We start from the raw sequence: 16,482 nt of genomic DNA, 5'->3' as shown, positions 1-16,482 counted from the left end.
AAAAACTAGACTAACCAAACAAAATAAACAACATAAAAAACACAAAGACAGGACCGCCGGTATTTGAGATTTGCATTTTTTATGACAATATACTTTTGAGGGTTTTTTGGGGTAAATTTTGTTCGCTCAGAATCAAGTTCTAGAAAATATAGGAGCATCATCTGCTGTATAACACGAGTCCAGTCTTGGATCAAAGGAGATTGTGAGAATTCTGCTGGGCAGTGATGTACCAGTGCATGCAACCTCAGACATCTGAAAATTATCTTCCAGATAATTAACCAACAATCACCTAATTCTTGCTACAGCAGTAAAGACAAAAGATTACCTATTAGAATGTGAAAGACGGCAGCCACAGTGCCAGCTGTGACCATGCAGAGGACAGCCTTGATCCTATCCCGTCTGCTGTGAACAAATACCAGGCCCACATTCTTAAAGTCACTCATTGGCCCAGTGAAGAACTTCATGAGGGAGTAGGCCAGCCCATAGCTGGCAAGCATTTCAATTGCGTCCTCTTTTACAGCTGCTATACCCCTGTTTAGTGCCTGTTCAGAAATGGCAGAAAAATACAAGAATTAATGTAAAATCCATAAAAGTGCATTTTAAAATATAAATTCAGTGAATTTTAACATTGTTTTACCCTACACTTTTGAGAAATGTATCATTCATGCATAATGTTAAGAGATTCAACTGATCCACAGAATAAATAGTAAGAGAATCATCTCCGTTTTGTTCAAGTTTCTCAATGAACAGAATCATTTGAATCTGAATTGAATCTGAATCTGAACCAACACTTCTAATCCAAACTGAAGTAGCACAAGTATCGACTCTTGAACACAATTACAATGAAAAGTAGTTACAAAGGAATATTTGCTGATCAGAATCAAAGGTTTATATCAAGGGGTCCGAAACATCAGCCTTTATTAAGCAGTGACACAACATTCTTAAAGCTCACACACTGTGGAGATTTATTTTACACATTTTAGCTAAAGACTACTGTGTTATCCCTATATGATGTCTTGAATATCCATAAATCTATCAATCCCTGCTTTGAATGTAATCAACGGGCAGGTTCTGCAGCCTATAAAAAAGTAGAGAATTCCACAGATTCACCAAGATCTGAGTGGAAAAAAATTATCCGTACCTTAATCCTAAGTGGTCTACCTCATGTTTTGAGACTACCATTTCTACAATTTACAACTAGGGGAACTCCAAACTCTGGAGAATAGAGGGCCACCCTCTTTATTCCTCTCATTGTATGGCTGACCTGCCATCTCTGGAACCAGTCTGGAGAATTTTAACCACATGTCCTCTCTAACATGTGCACCTTCCTCAGGAACGGATACCAAAATTGCACACAACACAATAGATGTGGTTCAAGTCCCTATTCAGTTGTACTTAAATCCTCAACTAATAATTACCAAAATACCATTTACATTTCTAATTGCCAGCTGCACTTGAATGCTACTTGTGTCCACGAACATCAAAAGTTCCCATTCTCTCGCCAATTAAAAAATATTCAGCATTTTTGCATTTTTGAAAATGAAATGGATAAGCTCATATTTTTCTACACTGTACTCACTCTTCCGTGTTGATGGCCACTCACTAAACTTCTCCACAACCCCATGGCACGTCACTATCATTACTATGCACATTACCACCTAGTTTGGTGGCATTGGTATAATTCAAAGTGTTACATTTGGACCCAAAACCAATCCATTGATGCAGATTATGGCGATGGGGGACCGGCCACAGATCTCTGCAGCAGCCCAGAGGTGATGGCTTGCCAACCTGGGACAAACCCAGTTTGTTCTTCTGTCTGTAACAACTAAATTCGAAGCACTAAAATTTCACACAAATCCAGTGAATGTATTTGTTCAGAAATTGCTGCCTCAGCAAGGTATACATTTTCCAATCACATGAGGTAACAGATGTTTTGTTTAAAAGATCCATTTCTAAAGATTCGGTGTTCAATGATTTTTACTTTGTGCACTCCATTATTGTAGAGTGGAATTCTGGTGCTTCCCAAATCTGTATGACTCTTAAGGGACTGTCCCACGAGCATGTGACTCCATGCGGCAAGCGCGACCTAAAGGGCCGGTCCCGCCGTGGGACAGGCCCTTAACTTTAAGCTAGTTGTACATGGAGGCCCAAGGCAAAGGACCTGAAGTTTAGTGATGAGCTTATTCGGTGTTATGATGTGTTGATGGCTGCTCTGTAATCAATGAATAGCTTCCTGAGATTGATGTTCCTATTAAGGTAATATAGGGCTAAATGTAGCTCGAGAGATGTATTCCTCCATATACCCATTTATTTCATACATTAATTGCATGGGGTCAAGAATTCCCAAAGACTGGAGCAAATGAGCTTTACCGATATTTCAAAGTACTTCATTATGGTTACTTTTGGAGCTACTAGGCTGAAGTCATTGAGGTAGGTCATTTTATTTTCCTTGGAGCTGAATGATGGAGGTTTCCTTGAAACAGATGTGAACAGTAGACTGTTGAAGTGAGAGTTTGAAGACATTGGTGAATACTGTGGCCAGATTGGCATATGATTTCAGAACCTGCCAGTGACTCCATCTGGTCAGTGCTTCCCAATAATTTACCCTTTTTAAAAAAAAAGAAAGAGCCTCAAATACAGCGTGGAAACAGGCCCTTCAGCTCACGGGGTCCGCACCAACCAGCAATCCCCTCACATTAACATGATCCTACACCCACTGGGGACATGTTTTTAACATTATACCAAGCCATGTACGAGCTGATGGAGGAGGCAGTAAGTCCAGCCTGGAAGCAGCTGGGGAGGCATGTGGGTCAGCATCGGCAGTCCGGCCTGCGGTGGAGGTTGGTAAGTCCGTCCATTATAACCAAAATACGTTACAAAGAGATTCAAACTAACAATGATTTACTGTATTACTCTTTTCATTGGTGCCTTGCATTTCTGTCTCAGTTTTTAAACTGGCAGAAGCAGAACTGACAGATGATCAAAGTGGCCAAAAAGAGTGCAAGGGATGGAGTTAAATGTGTAATTGATAGTCGTATAGCTGTGATCAAGAGTGTTATTAACTGGCATGAAGCTGGAGTCATACTTACAGTATGTGTTGTGTACATTAACATGATTGAAGTCACTGGCGATGACGAACAGGGCATCGGAATTCACTGTCTTGAGAGAGTTGATGACATTATCACTTTGGTGTTGGTTTGGATGGTATGTACAACGCTGACAAGATGATAGAGGTGAATTGGTAGACAAAAGGGATGGAATTTTAAAAACAACCATTCCAGGTTGGTCAGCGAAGACCGGCACATCAGTGCACCCACAAACACTGAACAAATAGCAGATGCTACCACTTTTTTCCTTGCCTGACAATTCTGTGCAGTCCGCATGATAAATAGAAAACACATTGGAAAACACGCTGGTTAATACACAAAAGGACACAAAGTGATGGAGTAATTCAGCAGGTCAGGCAGCATCTACTCCCCATGGGTTTTCTCCAGGAGCTCCGGTTTCCTCCCACACCCCAAAGACATACAGGCTTGTAGGCTAATTGTTTTGGTAAAATTATAAATTGTCCCTTGCGCGTAGAATAAATAGTGTTCGTGTGTGGGTATCGCTGGTCGGTGCAGACTCGATGAGCCTAAGGGCCTATTTCGGCATTGTATTTCTAACCTAAACATGGCAGAGAACTAGTCATGGAGTTTAACACCTCCATAATGTTTGGGACAAAGACCTATCATTTATTTATTTGCCTCTGTACCCCACAATTTGAGATTTATAATAGAAAAATATACATGTGGTTAAAGTGCACATTGTCTGATTTTATTAAAGGATATTTTTATACATTTTGGCTTCACCATGTAGAAATGACAGCAGTGTTTATACATAGTCTTCCCATTTAAGGGCACCATGATGTTTGGGACACAGCAATGTCATGCAAATGAAAGTAGTCATGTTTAGTATTTTGTTGCATATCCTTTGCATGCAATGACTGCTTGAAGTCTGCGATTCATGGACATCACCAGTTGCTGGGTGTCTTCTCTGGTGATGCTCTGCCAGGCCTGTATTGCAGCCATCTTTAGCTAATGCTTGTTTTGGGGGCTAGTCCCATTCAGTTTTCTCTTCAGTATATAAAAGGCATGTTCAATTGGGTTCAGATCGGGTGATTGACTTGGCAACTCAAGAATTTACCATTTTTTAGTTTTGAAAAACTTCTTTGTTGCTTTGACTGCATGTTTGGGATCGTTGTCTTGCTGTAGAATGAACTGCCGGCCAATGAGTTTTGAGACATTTGTTTGAACTTGAGCAGACAGGATGTGTCTATACACTTCAGAATTCATTATGCTACCATTAGCAATTGTATCATCAATGAAGATAAGTATGACAGTACCCTCAGCAGCCATACATGCCCAGGCCATAACACCCCACCACCGTGTTTCACTGATGAGGTGGTATGCTTTGGATCTTGGGCAGTTCCTTTTCTCCTCCATACTTTGCACTTGCCATCACTCTGATATGTTAATCTTCATCTCATCTGTCCACAAGACCTTTTTCCAGAACTGTGGTTGCTCTTTAAAGTACTTCTTGGCACACTGTAACCTGGCTGTCCTATTTTTGCAGCTAAACAGTGGTTTGCATCTTGCAGTGCAGCCTCTGTATTTCTGTTCATGAAGTCTTCTGCGGACAGTGGTGATTGATAATTAGTATTGTGATCCACAAACATGGCATCAGCACTTACAATACCACACTCAGCAATACTGCAACATTCACACGGAATCCACAACTGAAAAGCTATTCCATTACAAAATGCATCACGTGTCAATCTCGACCACAAACGACTGTTTCAAAGTTCAGACTCCATTCTGTTCTCCCACTTCTTCTGCCTCTATCGCATTTGCTCAGATGACAAAACATTCTGCACAGCTTCCCTCTTGATTAACTGTGGCTTCCCCCTATCACTGTGGATAAAGCATGTGATAGCTACTCATCCATTTCCCATCCCTCTGCTCTTATCCATTCTTCCTCTGGACAGAGGGCGAAGAGAGTTCCCTGGATCATCATTTCCACCCCACTAGCCTCTCCTTTCCAGGAATCATCCATCACATTATCTGACAGCATCAAAAAGATTCCACCAGCAGACACTTATTCACCGACCGTAGAAGAAAAAAATAAAATCTTAAATTACTTAATTCTGATTGGAATTAAACAAGGTAATGAAGGGGCATCTCTCGTTGACCACGTGTAGAAGAAGATCATGGGAATTTGCCAAAACAAGTTTCAGACGCATTCTTTTTTGTTTTGGAATGCGTAGCATGGTGAATAAAACAAAACAAATTAGGACATAGATAAGGAAGCCTGTTTCTCAGTGGAAAGTTACTGAATGCTGGATCACAATAGTTAATGTAATGTCGGTAACTATTGTGATCAAAAACACAACAGCAATAGCTGGGTAGATCACCTGCACCCCCTACCTCTAGTAGTGCAGAAACGTTGCAGTAAATGGGGGCTTATGACTGGCTCGGAGAGGGAGGCAGTGACACGGTCTTTTTGAAAGATGAGATAAAAATGTCAAGATGCCCTTGTATTATGTTTGACGTATTAACCATCTGTTGTTGAATAAGATTAACATAAACAAAAAGTATATTATGATCAATGAAATAATTAATGCCCATGTGGTAGATAGTAATAACAGGAAAACATATTACCAAGGACGAAGTATATTTTCGTATAGTTGTATCTAAACAAAAAAAAGTTGTTTACTGCACTGTATAATTGTTGGCTAATTCTGCTGCAAAGACAGGGAACCGGTGAGCAGTTTAACTGTCACCATCTCTCCATGATATCCTGCAATAAAGCCTCTTGAAGCTAACCTCGAAGACTCAGTTTTTCCTTTAATTTTCCTCCGTCAATTTCCTCAACACCTACCCATCCTTTCAGGATAACAAGGGATCACTCCAGAGAAGATGCAACATCTGTCCTTTCCCCTGTTCCCTTTCGACCATCAAGGAACCGAAACTGACTTTCCAAGTCGAGCAGTGATTCACGTACACTTCTAACCTAATGTACTGCATTCAGTGTTCACAATGTAATCATCTCTACACTGGAGAAACCAAATGCAGACTGGGTGATCACTGCAGAGCACCTGCTTTTAGCCTGTAGGAGTAATCCCGAGCTTCCACTTGCCTGAAGCTTTACTTTCCCATCCTACTCCCACTCTGTGGACCGACCCCCAGACTGTTAAAATTTCTGCACTAAAATAATTGTAAATATTTGGACTTTGTACCCCTGAAGGCCACTGAGATTATTTCAAAATTGAGATGGATGGATTGTTGGACACAAAAGGAATGAAGGGATAGAGGATACATGGAAGGTAGACAAAAATGCTGGAGAAACTCAGCGGGTAAAGCAGCATCTATGGAGTGAAGGAATAGACAAAGGAACATCGCTTATTCCTTTTCCAGCATCTGCAGTTCTTTCTTAAACAGGATATATGGAGATCAGTTGTCTTTCTAAATGGTACAGTAGGCTTAAAGAGCTATATGGACTCACCTTGACTATCTTTAGTTCTCATAAGTAGTCAATGTGATGTGATTTGCACCATTCCTCCATTGTGGGAGTGATTATGTTAACTAAAAGGTCAAATTATAAGTTTTGCTACTTTAAGTTTGATACTTTTTGCAAAAGTTTGAGACTTTTTGCCTATTCCATAAAAACTGCAGGTCAGTGGCCTTGACCACTATTTAATCACCTCCTGATATGCCTTAATTACAAACGTTTGGAATATTTATTTTAGCAATGACTTCTAAAATAAAATATCTTTAAAAAAAACTGATATAACTTCTTATTAAAAAGTGACCGAACAAAATTCTTGATTTCCACTTTCTGCACAAAATGTACATTGATCGCAACAGGTTAATTCCATACATCGCTGTAATCTCAAATATCAATTATTTAATTGAAGTCCTTGCATTAGCGTCTCAATGTAGTTGACAGTCCCAGGCACTTCAGAGAAAATAAATCAAATACAACTTTATATTTAGCGATGCAAGATAGTATTATGGCAGAAGTCCAAAGGCCGGGTTACAGAGAAAGTTATCAGGAAGTATATTCAAGGATGGATTAGAGATACACAATTACAGTGTCAGGGAAGCAATTTGAGAGTTTAGAATCAAGGGAGTTGAAAGTATTTCCGACAGTGATAGAGCGGGGTGGGAGATTGCAACCTTCACGTGGCCCACCCTGTTTCGACTAATTCAATGAACCCGACGTGCACAAACAAGATCAAATAGAACAAGTTGACCTATAACTTTAGGCTGTGCACGCCATATGCAAGAAGAAGTGATAGAGTTGGTAGGCCGCGAGGGGTGCGAAGATGCGACATGGAGAAAAGACTCGTCTCCGTCCAGGTAAGTGACTGAGAAACGGTTTCCCCCTATTTCCCCCCAGCACCCCCCACACAAGACATACTGAGAAACATTAAAACATACATTTAGACGCACTAAAAATAACAAAAAAGGCGAAAGGACTGTCGAGCTGCTGGCGAGGCAGCCACGACAGTGACGCCATCCGATGTAAGACTTTCAATGCAGGCTTTCAGTGCAATCCCATCAGTCTCATTTTCTCTTTCATTTCCTCGTAAACCATTTTCTCTCTATTTCATCAACACCTTTACCAGCCCCTATCACCGAATATATATTAATTTGTAAAAAAAGTTTTTAAAAATCTTAACATTTACGCATTAGATCAGGAGCAAAAGAAGGTCAGCCGGGTTAGCAGCAATGCTTGAATGAGACATGTAAATTAAGATGTACACAGCAGAGATTGGGTTGGTCTCATTTGGAAAATAAGAGGCCAGCCGGCTGAGCTGGAATGGTCAAATGCAAGGATGACAAATGCATAAGAAAGGAGTTCAGCAGTGGGTGATCTGAGGCCAGGCAGAGTAAATTACGTGAGCAGGTGACAGGTTATTTTTTAACGTATTCATTTTTCAGGATATGGGTGTCACTGGCCAGGATAGTATTTACAACATAGAACAGTACAGCAATGGAATAGGTCCTTTGACTGCCAATACCTACGCTGAAAATGGTGGCAAGTTAAGTCGATCTCCTTTGCCTCCCTGCATTTCCATCTACCTATATTAGCGGTTGCCCGGGTGCCATTGACCACCCAAAGTGCCGCAGGGCAACCTAAACGCCGAGTCATTTTGCCTGGCTTGGCACTGCAGATATTGTATTGTATATCTTTATTGTCATTTCCTGAGTATTCGCATACCCAGAGGAAACAAAAAAACGTTGCTCAACCAGTGTCCATTCAGTGTGCATGAAAAAATAAATAGAAATAAAAAATACATGTCATGAACAAATTTAACACTCTACTAAACATTCAACAGCCGTTCCGACCGGCAGCGGCACAACAGTGGCTCTGCTGCAGTGTGGGGGTTTGTGCGCGATATTTGGCAGGGGGCAAAGTCCATTTAACAGTCTTATAGCCTGTGGGAAGAAGCTGAGGAGCATCCTGCTGGTTTTGCAGCTAATGCTCCTGTACCTCTTCCCAGATGGGAGGATGGAGAAAATTTCATGCGATGGGTGGTAAGGGTCTTTGATGATGGAGATGGCTCTGTTGATACATCTCTTCCTGTATATGTCCAGCAGGAAGGGGAGTGGAGCACCAATAATCCTGCTTGCGGTCTTCACTATCCTGTCCAGTTGGTGCCGTTCGTACGCCTTGCAGCTCCCGAACCAGGAAGTGATGCCGTATGTCAGTGTGCTCTCGACAGTCCCCCTATAAAAAGTCGGTAGGTGTGTGGTGGGGAGGCCTGCTTTACGTAGTCTTCGGAGAGGGTGAAGTCGCTGCTGGGCTCTCTTGACCAGAGCTGTGGTGTTGGCCGTGGACGTCAGGTCATCAGACAGATGTAGTCCTAAGAACTTCATGCTGCTGACCCTTTCCACATCAGCTCCGTCGATGTGCAGAGGTGTATGGTGTTGTTTCCCCGCCCTCCTGAAGTCAACCACCATCTCCTTAGTTTTTCCCACGTTAAGAATGAGGTTGTGGGATTTGCACCAACCTGTGAGCAGCTCCACCTCCATCCTGTACGCCGATTCATCATTGTCACTGATGAGACCCACCACTGTTGTGTCATCAGCGAACTTGTTGATGAAGTTGTTATTGAGTCTGGCAGTACAGTCGTGTGTCAGCAGACTAAACAGAAGGGGGCTTAGGACACAGCCTTGGGGTGAGCCAGTGCTCACGGCTATGGTTTTTGATGTCCTACTGCCCACCCTGACTGTTCTGCATAACTAGTCGCTCAAAACACTTCATTACAATCGGTGTTAGGGCCACTGGTCGAAAGTCATTATGGCAGGCTGGGTTTGGTTTCTTCGGGACAGGGACGATGGTGGCACTCTTAAGACAGACTGGTTTGTACTGAAGATAGACACAAAAAACTGGAGTAACTCTCTGGCATGGTCAGGCAGCATCTCTGGAGAAAAGGAATGTAACGTTTCGTGTAGGCGACGGCTGTATTGCGGGGCAAAGATACTAGGTGCGTGGTGATGAAGGGTCGCAGTGAATGACGGGCCCTGCACAGCAGCAGCAGCGCCCGCGATAGCGGCTCCATCTCCCTCCTCCGCCCGCACCCCGCCCGCCCTGATAGCGGCCGTTGCTTGCAAATCCACTAACGGCGCTTTCAAAACAAACCCTCCCGCACGCCGAGGCCGGGAGGAGGGAAGGTGGGGGAGGCCTCCTTTCGCCGTCTGAAGCAGCTGCACCAAAGATCCTATAACTATAGGATCTTTGAACTGCACCGCTCAGCCCCGCACCTTGCTGTTGGCTGGCGAAGGAGGGGAGGTGAGGAGATCCCAACTGCTTCCCCCTTTGGCGGCGGCACTTGGCGATGGACGGGGATGGCCAAGGCAGCGGGGCGATGTTGTCTGAGGAGAGAGAGACTCTCTCTCTCTCTCCCTCTCTCTCTCTCTCTCTCTCTCTCGTAGTGATGAACTACCCCCCCCCCTCCATTCATCCCGTACTGAACCCCCCCATTCAACATCACTGACATCCCCCGTGCTCTCCCCTCACAATTTTACATACTCCAACCATCACGTACTAATTCACCTGCCTCAATCCTTCCATTCCGCACCGATTGCCTTCTCAACTACATAGGTTAATAGGCTTTGGTAAAATTATAAATTGTCCCTAGTGTGTAGGATAGTGTTAGTGTACGGGGTGATCGCTGGTCAGCGCAGACTCAGCAGGCATGTTTGCGCACTGTATCTCGAAAGTACAAAAATGAAGCTCAGGAATCAAGTTCACAGAGGGAAGTAAAACCACACCTGGCCTTTCTAATATTTAGTTGGGAGGAAATGTCTGAGTATTGGAGAAGCAATGTGACAAATTAGGGAAGCGAAATGAGGGAGGAAAGGAGAGCCATTTTTGTATTGCGGCAGAAGCAGAAACCTGAGTGGAGGGATTTAAATATAGAATTGCAGCAAACTATGCACAGACTTGGGAAGCAAAATCACCACAGACTTTGAAGAGGAAAGGGAGACTAAAAATATGGTCGCTGTTTACAAGTTCAATCTGGTCAACAGTGAATTTTTATTTCAAGGACAAAGTTAATTACAGCAGATTGAATGAAAGGGCAACCTTGACTGAGGGAACAAAATCAGCTTGTGAGGACCACGAAGGTGGACAGCAGTTTACCACGAGTAGAGTCAATAGTGTGGGAGGAGGATCTTTGTGACAAGAATATTTTGGGGTGAGGCCGAGAGAAATTAGAGAAAGATTAAGGGTTAAGATTAAGATGATAGGAAATGTCACGGAAATTTAGCCTTGGCGATTGGTAGCAGGCATTATCAATAACAGTGACAAAAAATGAAGTACTCAAGTGTTACTGGAAGTGAGGGATAGAGGACGATCATGAAGGTGGGAGACATTTTGCGGAATGGATGATAGTGCTTTATTTGTCAAGTGTCTGTCTATGACACAAATTTGCCTGCCTTGGACCTGTTAGAGCTTGGATCGGAAGAGCACACAGGGAAAGTCAAGAGGTTATCATCAGGGCGCCATACGATGGCAGCTCCGCCAGCAGTCTATTCGTTTTTTAATTTGTTTTAATTTTTAATGTTTGTTAAAAGTTTGTTTTAATGTTCTCCGGTTTGTCTTATGTGGGGAGAGGGGGGAGGGGGTCCGGGGAAACTTTTTTTCAGGTTCTTACCTTGCTGGAGATGTGGTTAATTTTCGGATCGCATTCACTGGGCGCTCTGCGGCCTACCATCGATAGAGCTGGAAGCCTCCTCGGACTGTCGTGAGCCTCACCGCGGGGCGTGGACTTAAAATCGGAGCGGATCTCTTGCCTGGCATCGCTCCAAATGCGGCCTGTGGACTTACCATCAGGAGATCGCATTCTCGGGAGAGGCCGAGTCGGGAAGCTCCAACGACGCAGAAGGTTCGACCAGCCCCGACGCGAGGTTCGATCGCCCGACACGGGGGAGCTGACATCTCCCCCGATGTGGGAGCTGACCGCCTCGACGCGGAGGGCCCAAACGACGCCAACTACGGGAGTCAAGATCGTCCCGTCAACGGAGGGCTCGAGGCCCCCACGGGAGAACAAAGGGGACTTGAACTTTATTTCGCCTTCCATCACAGTGAGGAATGTGTAGGTGTCACTGTGGTGGATGTTCATGTTAAAATGTGTTTTGGGTGTTCTGTTGCATTTTATTTGTATGACTGACTTGGCAAATGAAACTCCTCGTATGTTAACCATACAACCATGTAACAATTAACCATATAACAATTACAGCACGGAAACAGGCCATCTCGGCCCTTCTAGTCCAAGTAGAACACTTATTCTCCCTTAATCCCATCTACCTACACTCAGAATATAACCATATAACAATTACAGCACGGAAACAGGCCATCTCGGCCCTTCTAGTCCGAGATGTTGCTAAACATACTTGGCAAATAAAGTACTATTCTGATAAGAGGGCAAGAGAGTGAAAGAAGGTTTGGTTAAACAGAAGTGGAAAAGGAATGGAAGGCCAAAGCATAAACAACTGAGAATTTAAAAATAAATGAAAAGAGGGCAAGGTTTTTTCCAGGATCAGAAACAAATTAAAAATTAATTTGGTGGTAGTTGTTGTTACAGGTGATCAAATATATCCTCAAAGTTCTATAATATTCACAGTTAAATGGAAAAAATATATTATTTAGTGTGTGACAGCTTTGTGTTCCTTTCCGGGTTAAAATTCAATGTTGATCTGTAATGTGAAGTTAAGATACAGTGCCCTACATAATGTTTGGGACAAAGAACCATCATTTATTTATTTGCCTCTGCACTCCGCAATTTGAGATTTGTAATAGAAAAAATATACCTGTGGTTAAAGTGCACATTGTCAGATCTTATTAAAGGATATTTTTATACATTATGGTTTCACCATGTAGAAATTACAGCAGTGTTTATACATGGTTCCCCCATTTCAGGGCACCATAATGTTTGTGACACAGCAATGTCATGTAAATGAAAGTAGTCATGTTTAGTATTTTGTTGCATATCCTTTGCATGCAATAACTGCTTGAAGTCTGCGATTCATGGCCATCACCAGTTGCTGGGTGTCTTCTCTGGTGATGCTCTGCCAGGCCTGCATTGTAGCCATCTTTAGCTTATGCTTGTTGGGGGCTAGTCCCCTTCAGTTTTCTCTTCAGCATATAAAAGGCATGCTCAATTGGGTTCAAATTGGGTGATTGACTCAAGAATTGACCATTTTTCAGCTTTGAAAAACTCCTTTGTTGCTTTAGTAGTGTGTTTGGGATCATTGTATTCCTGTCGAATGAACGGCTGACCCATGAGCTTTGAGGCATTTGTTTGAACTTGAGCAGATAGGATGTGTCTATACACTTCAGAATTCATTATGCTACTACCATCAGCAGTTGTATCATCAATGAAGACGAGGGAGCCAGTACCTTCAGCAGCCATACATGCCCAAGCCATACCACACCCACCACCGTGTTTCACAGAAGAGGTGGTATGCTTTGGATCTTGGGCAGTTCCTTCTCCCCTCCATACTTTGCACTTGCCATCACTCTGATATAAATTAATCTTCATCTCATCTGTCCACAAGATCTTTTTTTCCAGAACTGTGGTTGCTCTTTTAAGTAATTCTTGGCAAACTGTAACCTGACCATCCTATTTTTGCAGCTAACCAATGGTTTGCATCTTCCAGTGTGGCCTCTGTATTTTTGTTCATGAAGTCTTCTGCTGACAGTGGTCATTGACAAATCTACACCTGACTCCTGAAGAGTGTTTCTGATCTGTCTGACAGGTGTTTGGGGGAATTTTCTTTATTATAGAAAGAATTCTTCTGTCATCAGCTGTGTAGGTCTTCCTTCGCCTGCCAGTCCCTTTGCGATTAGTCAGCTCACCAGTGCTCTCTCTCTTCTTAATGATGTTCCAAGCAGTTGATTTTAGTAAGCCTAAGGTTTGGCTGATGCCTCTACAGTTTTATTCTTGTTTCTCAGTCTCATAATGGCTTCTTTGACTTTCATTGGCACAACTCTGGTCCTCATAATAAACAACAATAAAATTTTCCAAAGGTGATGGAAAGACTGGGGGAAAGACTAGGTGCTGAGAACTCTCTTATACCTGCATTAAGGAGGCAATTGAGCACACCTGAGCAATTACAAACGTCTGTGAAACCATGTGTCCCAAACATTATGGTGCCCTGAAATGAGCACCAAAGCCTGTGATCATTTGTCTTGGAGCTGCAGGTGGTGCATGTTATTCAAGTAAAAGGGGCTAATCGAAAGACCAGTGGATGGATGTGCAGGGAATCATTGAGCAAAAGTCAAACTTATTTATGATTGTTGAAAGGGTGAAGCAAAGGTGTGACTGAACGGTGGTGGCTCAGGGAGTGTTTGTGGGGGGGGGGGGGGCAGAAGAGGTTGAAAAAAAAAAGAAAATCCACCTTAATCAGGTTCTTTGCACCCAGATGGAATAAAATCTTGGGTTGAACAGTCCAAGCAGTGGAGCTGCTGGCTCACAGCAAATAGAAACCCAGGTTCAATTCTAATCTCGGGCATTTCATGGAATTTTCCTCCAAAAGCTCTATTTCTCTCCCAAAAGACATGGTTGGTAAGTACAGTAAATTGACCACTGTAAATTACCCTTTGTGCATCAGACAGTGGTAGAATCTCAAAAAAATGGAGGGGGGAGGGGCAGTTAGGGTTAGGTGCAAAATCAGGAGTGTTGTGGAATGCTCTACACTTTATCAGGATGAACTTCAATGATACAAACAACTTTATACCAACCACAGCAAAATAAATTATTTGATTAAGACCTCTTTCTACAGTCAATACATTTCATCAAGGCATGCTGTGACACTGAATTAACTAAATCAGGCAGTCACCCATAAAAATCCAATCAGCTTGCTGATGTCCTTCGCAGAATGAACTTATTACCCCAACTCACCCATGATGCAGTCAATTACATGAGAGGCCCCACCAAAACTGAACATGTGCTAACTTTGGTCTGCATTTAGGGAACATTGCATAAGAACATGAGAAAGACAAAGAGGAGGAGGAGTAGGCTGGTCACTTACTTGAGTCTACTCCATCATTCAACAAGATCATAGCAATTGGCATTAACACCAAGAAAAAGTGCTGAGTAACTTTGGAGAGCAAATCTATTAAGTAATGAAAAGCATAGGAATTTTATTTTTTAAATCTTGGGGTCCCAGTGCATGAAACTCAAAGGGTTAGCATGCAGGTATATTTAAAATCAAGTGAGGAAATACAAAGTGTTTAGCATGGGTGAACAGTGTTGACTACTAATAGGACCAAAATATCCTCGGAAATTGATAGCCTGGACTCTAGTGTTACCTGCTGAATAACTGGAGGTATACAAATGACTTCTGCAGAGCAGACACCATATATAAAAATCAAACACAAAATTTTTGCTTAATTGTATGTGAATATGGGATGCCCGTGTTGAATGCTGGCCTCGCCAGCGTTTTCCCAAGTGCTCTTCGAGGAATCCAGCAGTGTCAATGGCAGACAAATTGGAATTTATCTCATAGATCAGCACCAAATTTGGATCACCCATCACTGATCATGAATTGTGAGCAATGGTTTAGATCTCCCCAAACTTTCTGTGAAGGGGCAAGTAGAAAGAGTAAGAAAGAAAGATGAGGGGGAGCAGTGGGCACAAGGAAGAAAGCAAAGATTAAGAACGATAAGCTAGTTAGCCCGGCATCATTGGCAAGGAAAGCGTTGGTATCTAATACATGGGAGTGTCACTGGCAAGGCCAGCATACATTGTATTGCCCATCCCTTGTTATCCTTGGCAAGTTGATGGGGAACTGCCTTCTTCATGCTGCATGTTATTTTTTGAGTAATCTGACAATGTACTCGTTAGCTAGTGGATTCATGACTAGACATGATGAAAGAATGGTAACATTTACAATAGTGCATGACTGAGAGAAGGACTTGCAGAAGATGATCTTCTTGTATTGCTGCAGCCTAGGTACTTCTACACAGTAGAGGTTGTGGGCTTGGAAAGTGCTGCTGCAGAAGGTTTTGCTGGGTGCATCTTGTAGATGGTACACCTTGTGGGAGTGGTGGGACTAAATGTTTCAAATGTCTGATAGAATGAACACCAATCAAGTGGTTGATTTGTCCAGGATACAGGTTTTCATGGTAACTGACATTGTATTTAAATGTATCACATCTTACTATGAGTCAGAAAGGTCAGAGGGCACATGTTGCCAGGATGTAAAGGAATGGCAGATGAATAAACCAAAGCATTTATGTTCCATGTCCTTGAGGTGTGTTTATTACATTCAGATCCAGGCGAGGATATGACACGGGTGAGGCCCTCGTGCTATTCCAATTGCAGCTATCCAGATGAGGAATGAATATGCAATTACACTCCAGATTTATGTCCTCTATATGGTTGAAAAGCTGTGAGGAATTAGCTGGTGAATCACTTGCTGTAGTGAAATCATAAAGATTTTACAGCACCGAAGGAGACCATGTTGTTTATGCAGCCAAAAATGAAGTTCAGGCTAATCCCAAGTTCAAGTTACATTTATTGTCACAGGCACCAATAGGTACAGTGAAATTTGAGTTACTGTGCATACTATAGCGTGTCTTTTAACTTACACTTGAATGCAATATTTATGCTTTAAATTGGATTAGTTATGAATAAGGTTAGGCTAAATTACATTCCTAATTACATTCCACAGTAAAGCCAGGCTCTGATCAACAGGTGCAGCAAATGAATGATCTTAGTATAAGGAATTGGGTTTAGAAATAGTCAGTGAGGCAAACAAACATAATAGTTGAGTGGCAAATTACAATAGTGCTACCTTCCCAATATTTAACTGAAGGAAATAATGAGTTATCGGGGCTGTATGGTGTGACAGACAGCCTAGCACCTTGCATGTTATTTTAATATTACACATCTCATCCCCCTGGATATTCCAGAATAATAAATTA

The 16,482-nt window shown here is 42.5% G+C and overlaps 1 protein-coding gene across 1 annotated transcript in view; it reads right to left on the bottom strand.

The window, feature by feature from the left end:
* Positions 1-16,482, bottom strand: part of LOC129711278 (progressive ankylosis protein homolog B-like) — a 101,265-nt gene that overhangs the window by 56,665 nt on the left and 28,118 nt on the right. The window contains exon 2 of the mRNA XM_055658823.1: positions 326-542. Within this exon, the coding sequence (XP_055514798.1) occupies positions 326-542 (217 nt within the window). The remainder of the gene's footprint in view (positions 1-325; positions 543-16,482) is intronic.

This window comes from Leucoraja erinacea, chromosome 2 (assembly GCF_028641065.1).
Source record: "Leucoraja erinacea ecotype New England chromosome 2, Leri_hhj_1, whole genome shotgun sequence".
In the NCBI taxonomy this organism is placed as follows: Eukaryota; Metazoa; Chordata; class Chondrichthyes; order Rajiformes; family Rajidae; genus Leucoraja; species Leucoraja erinaceus.
The sequence above is the reverse complement of the archived record's forward strand: the minus strand, read 5'-3'. Positions and strand labels throughout refer to the sequence as shown.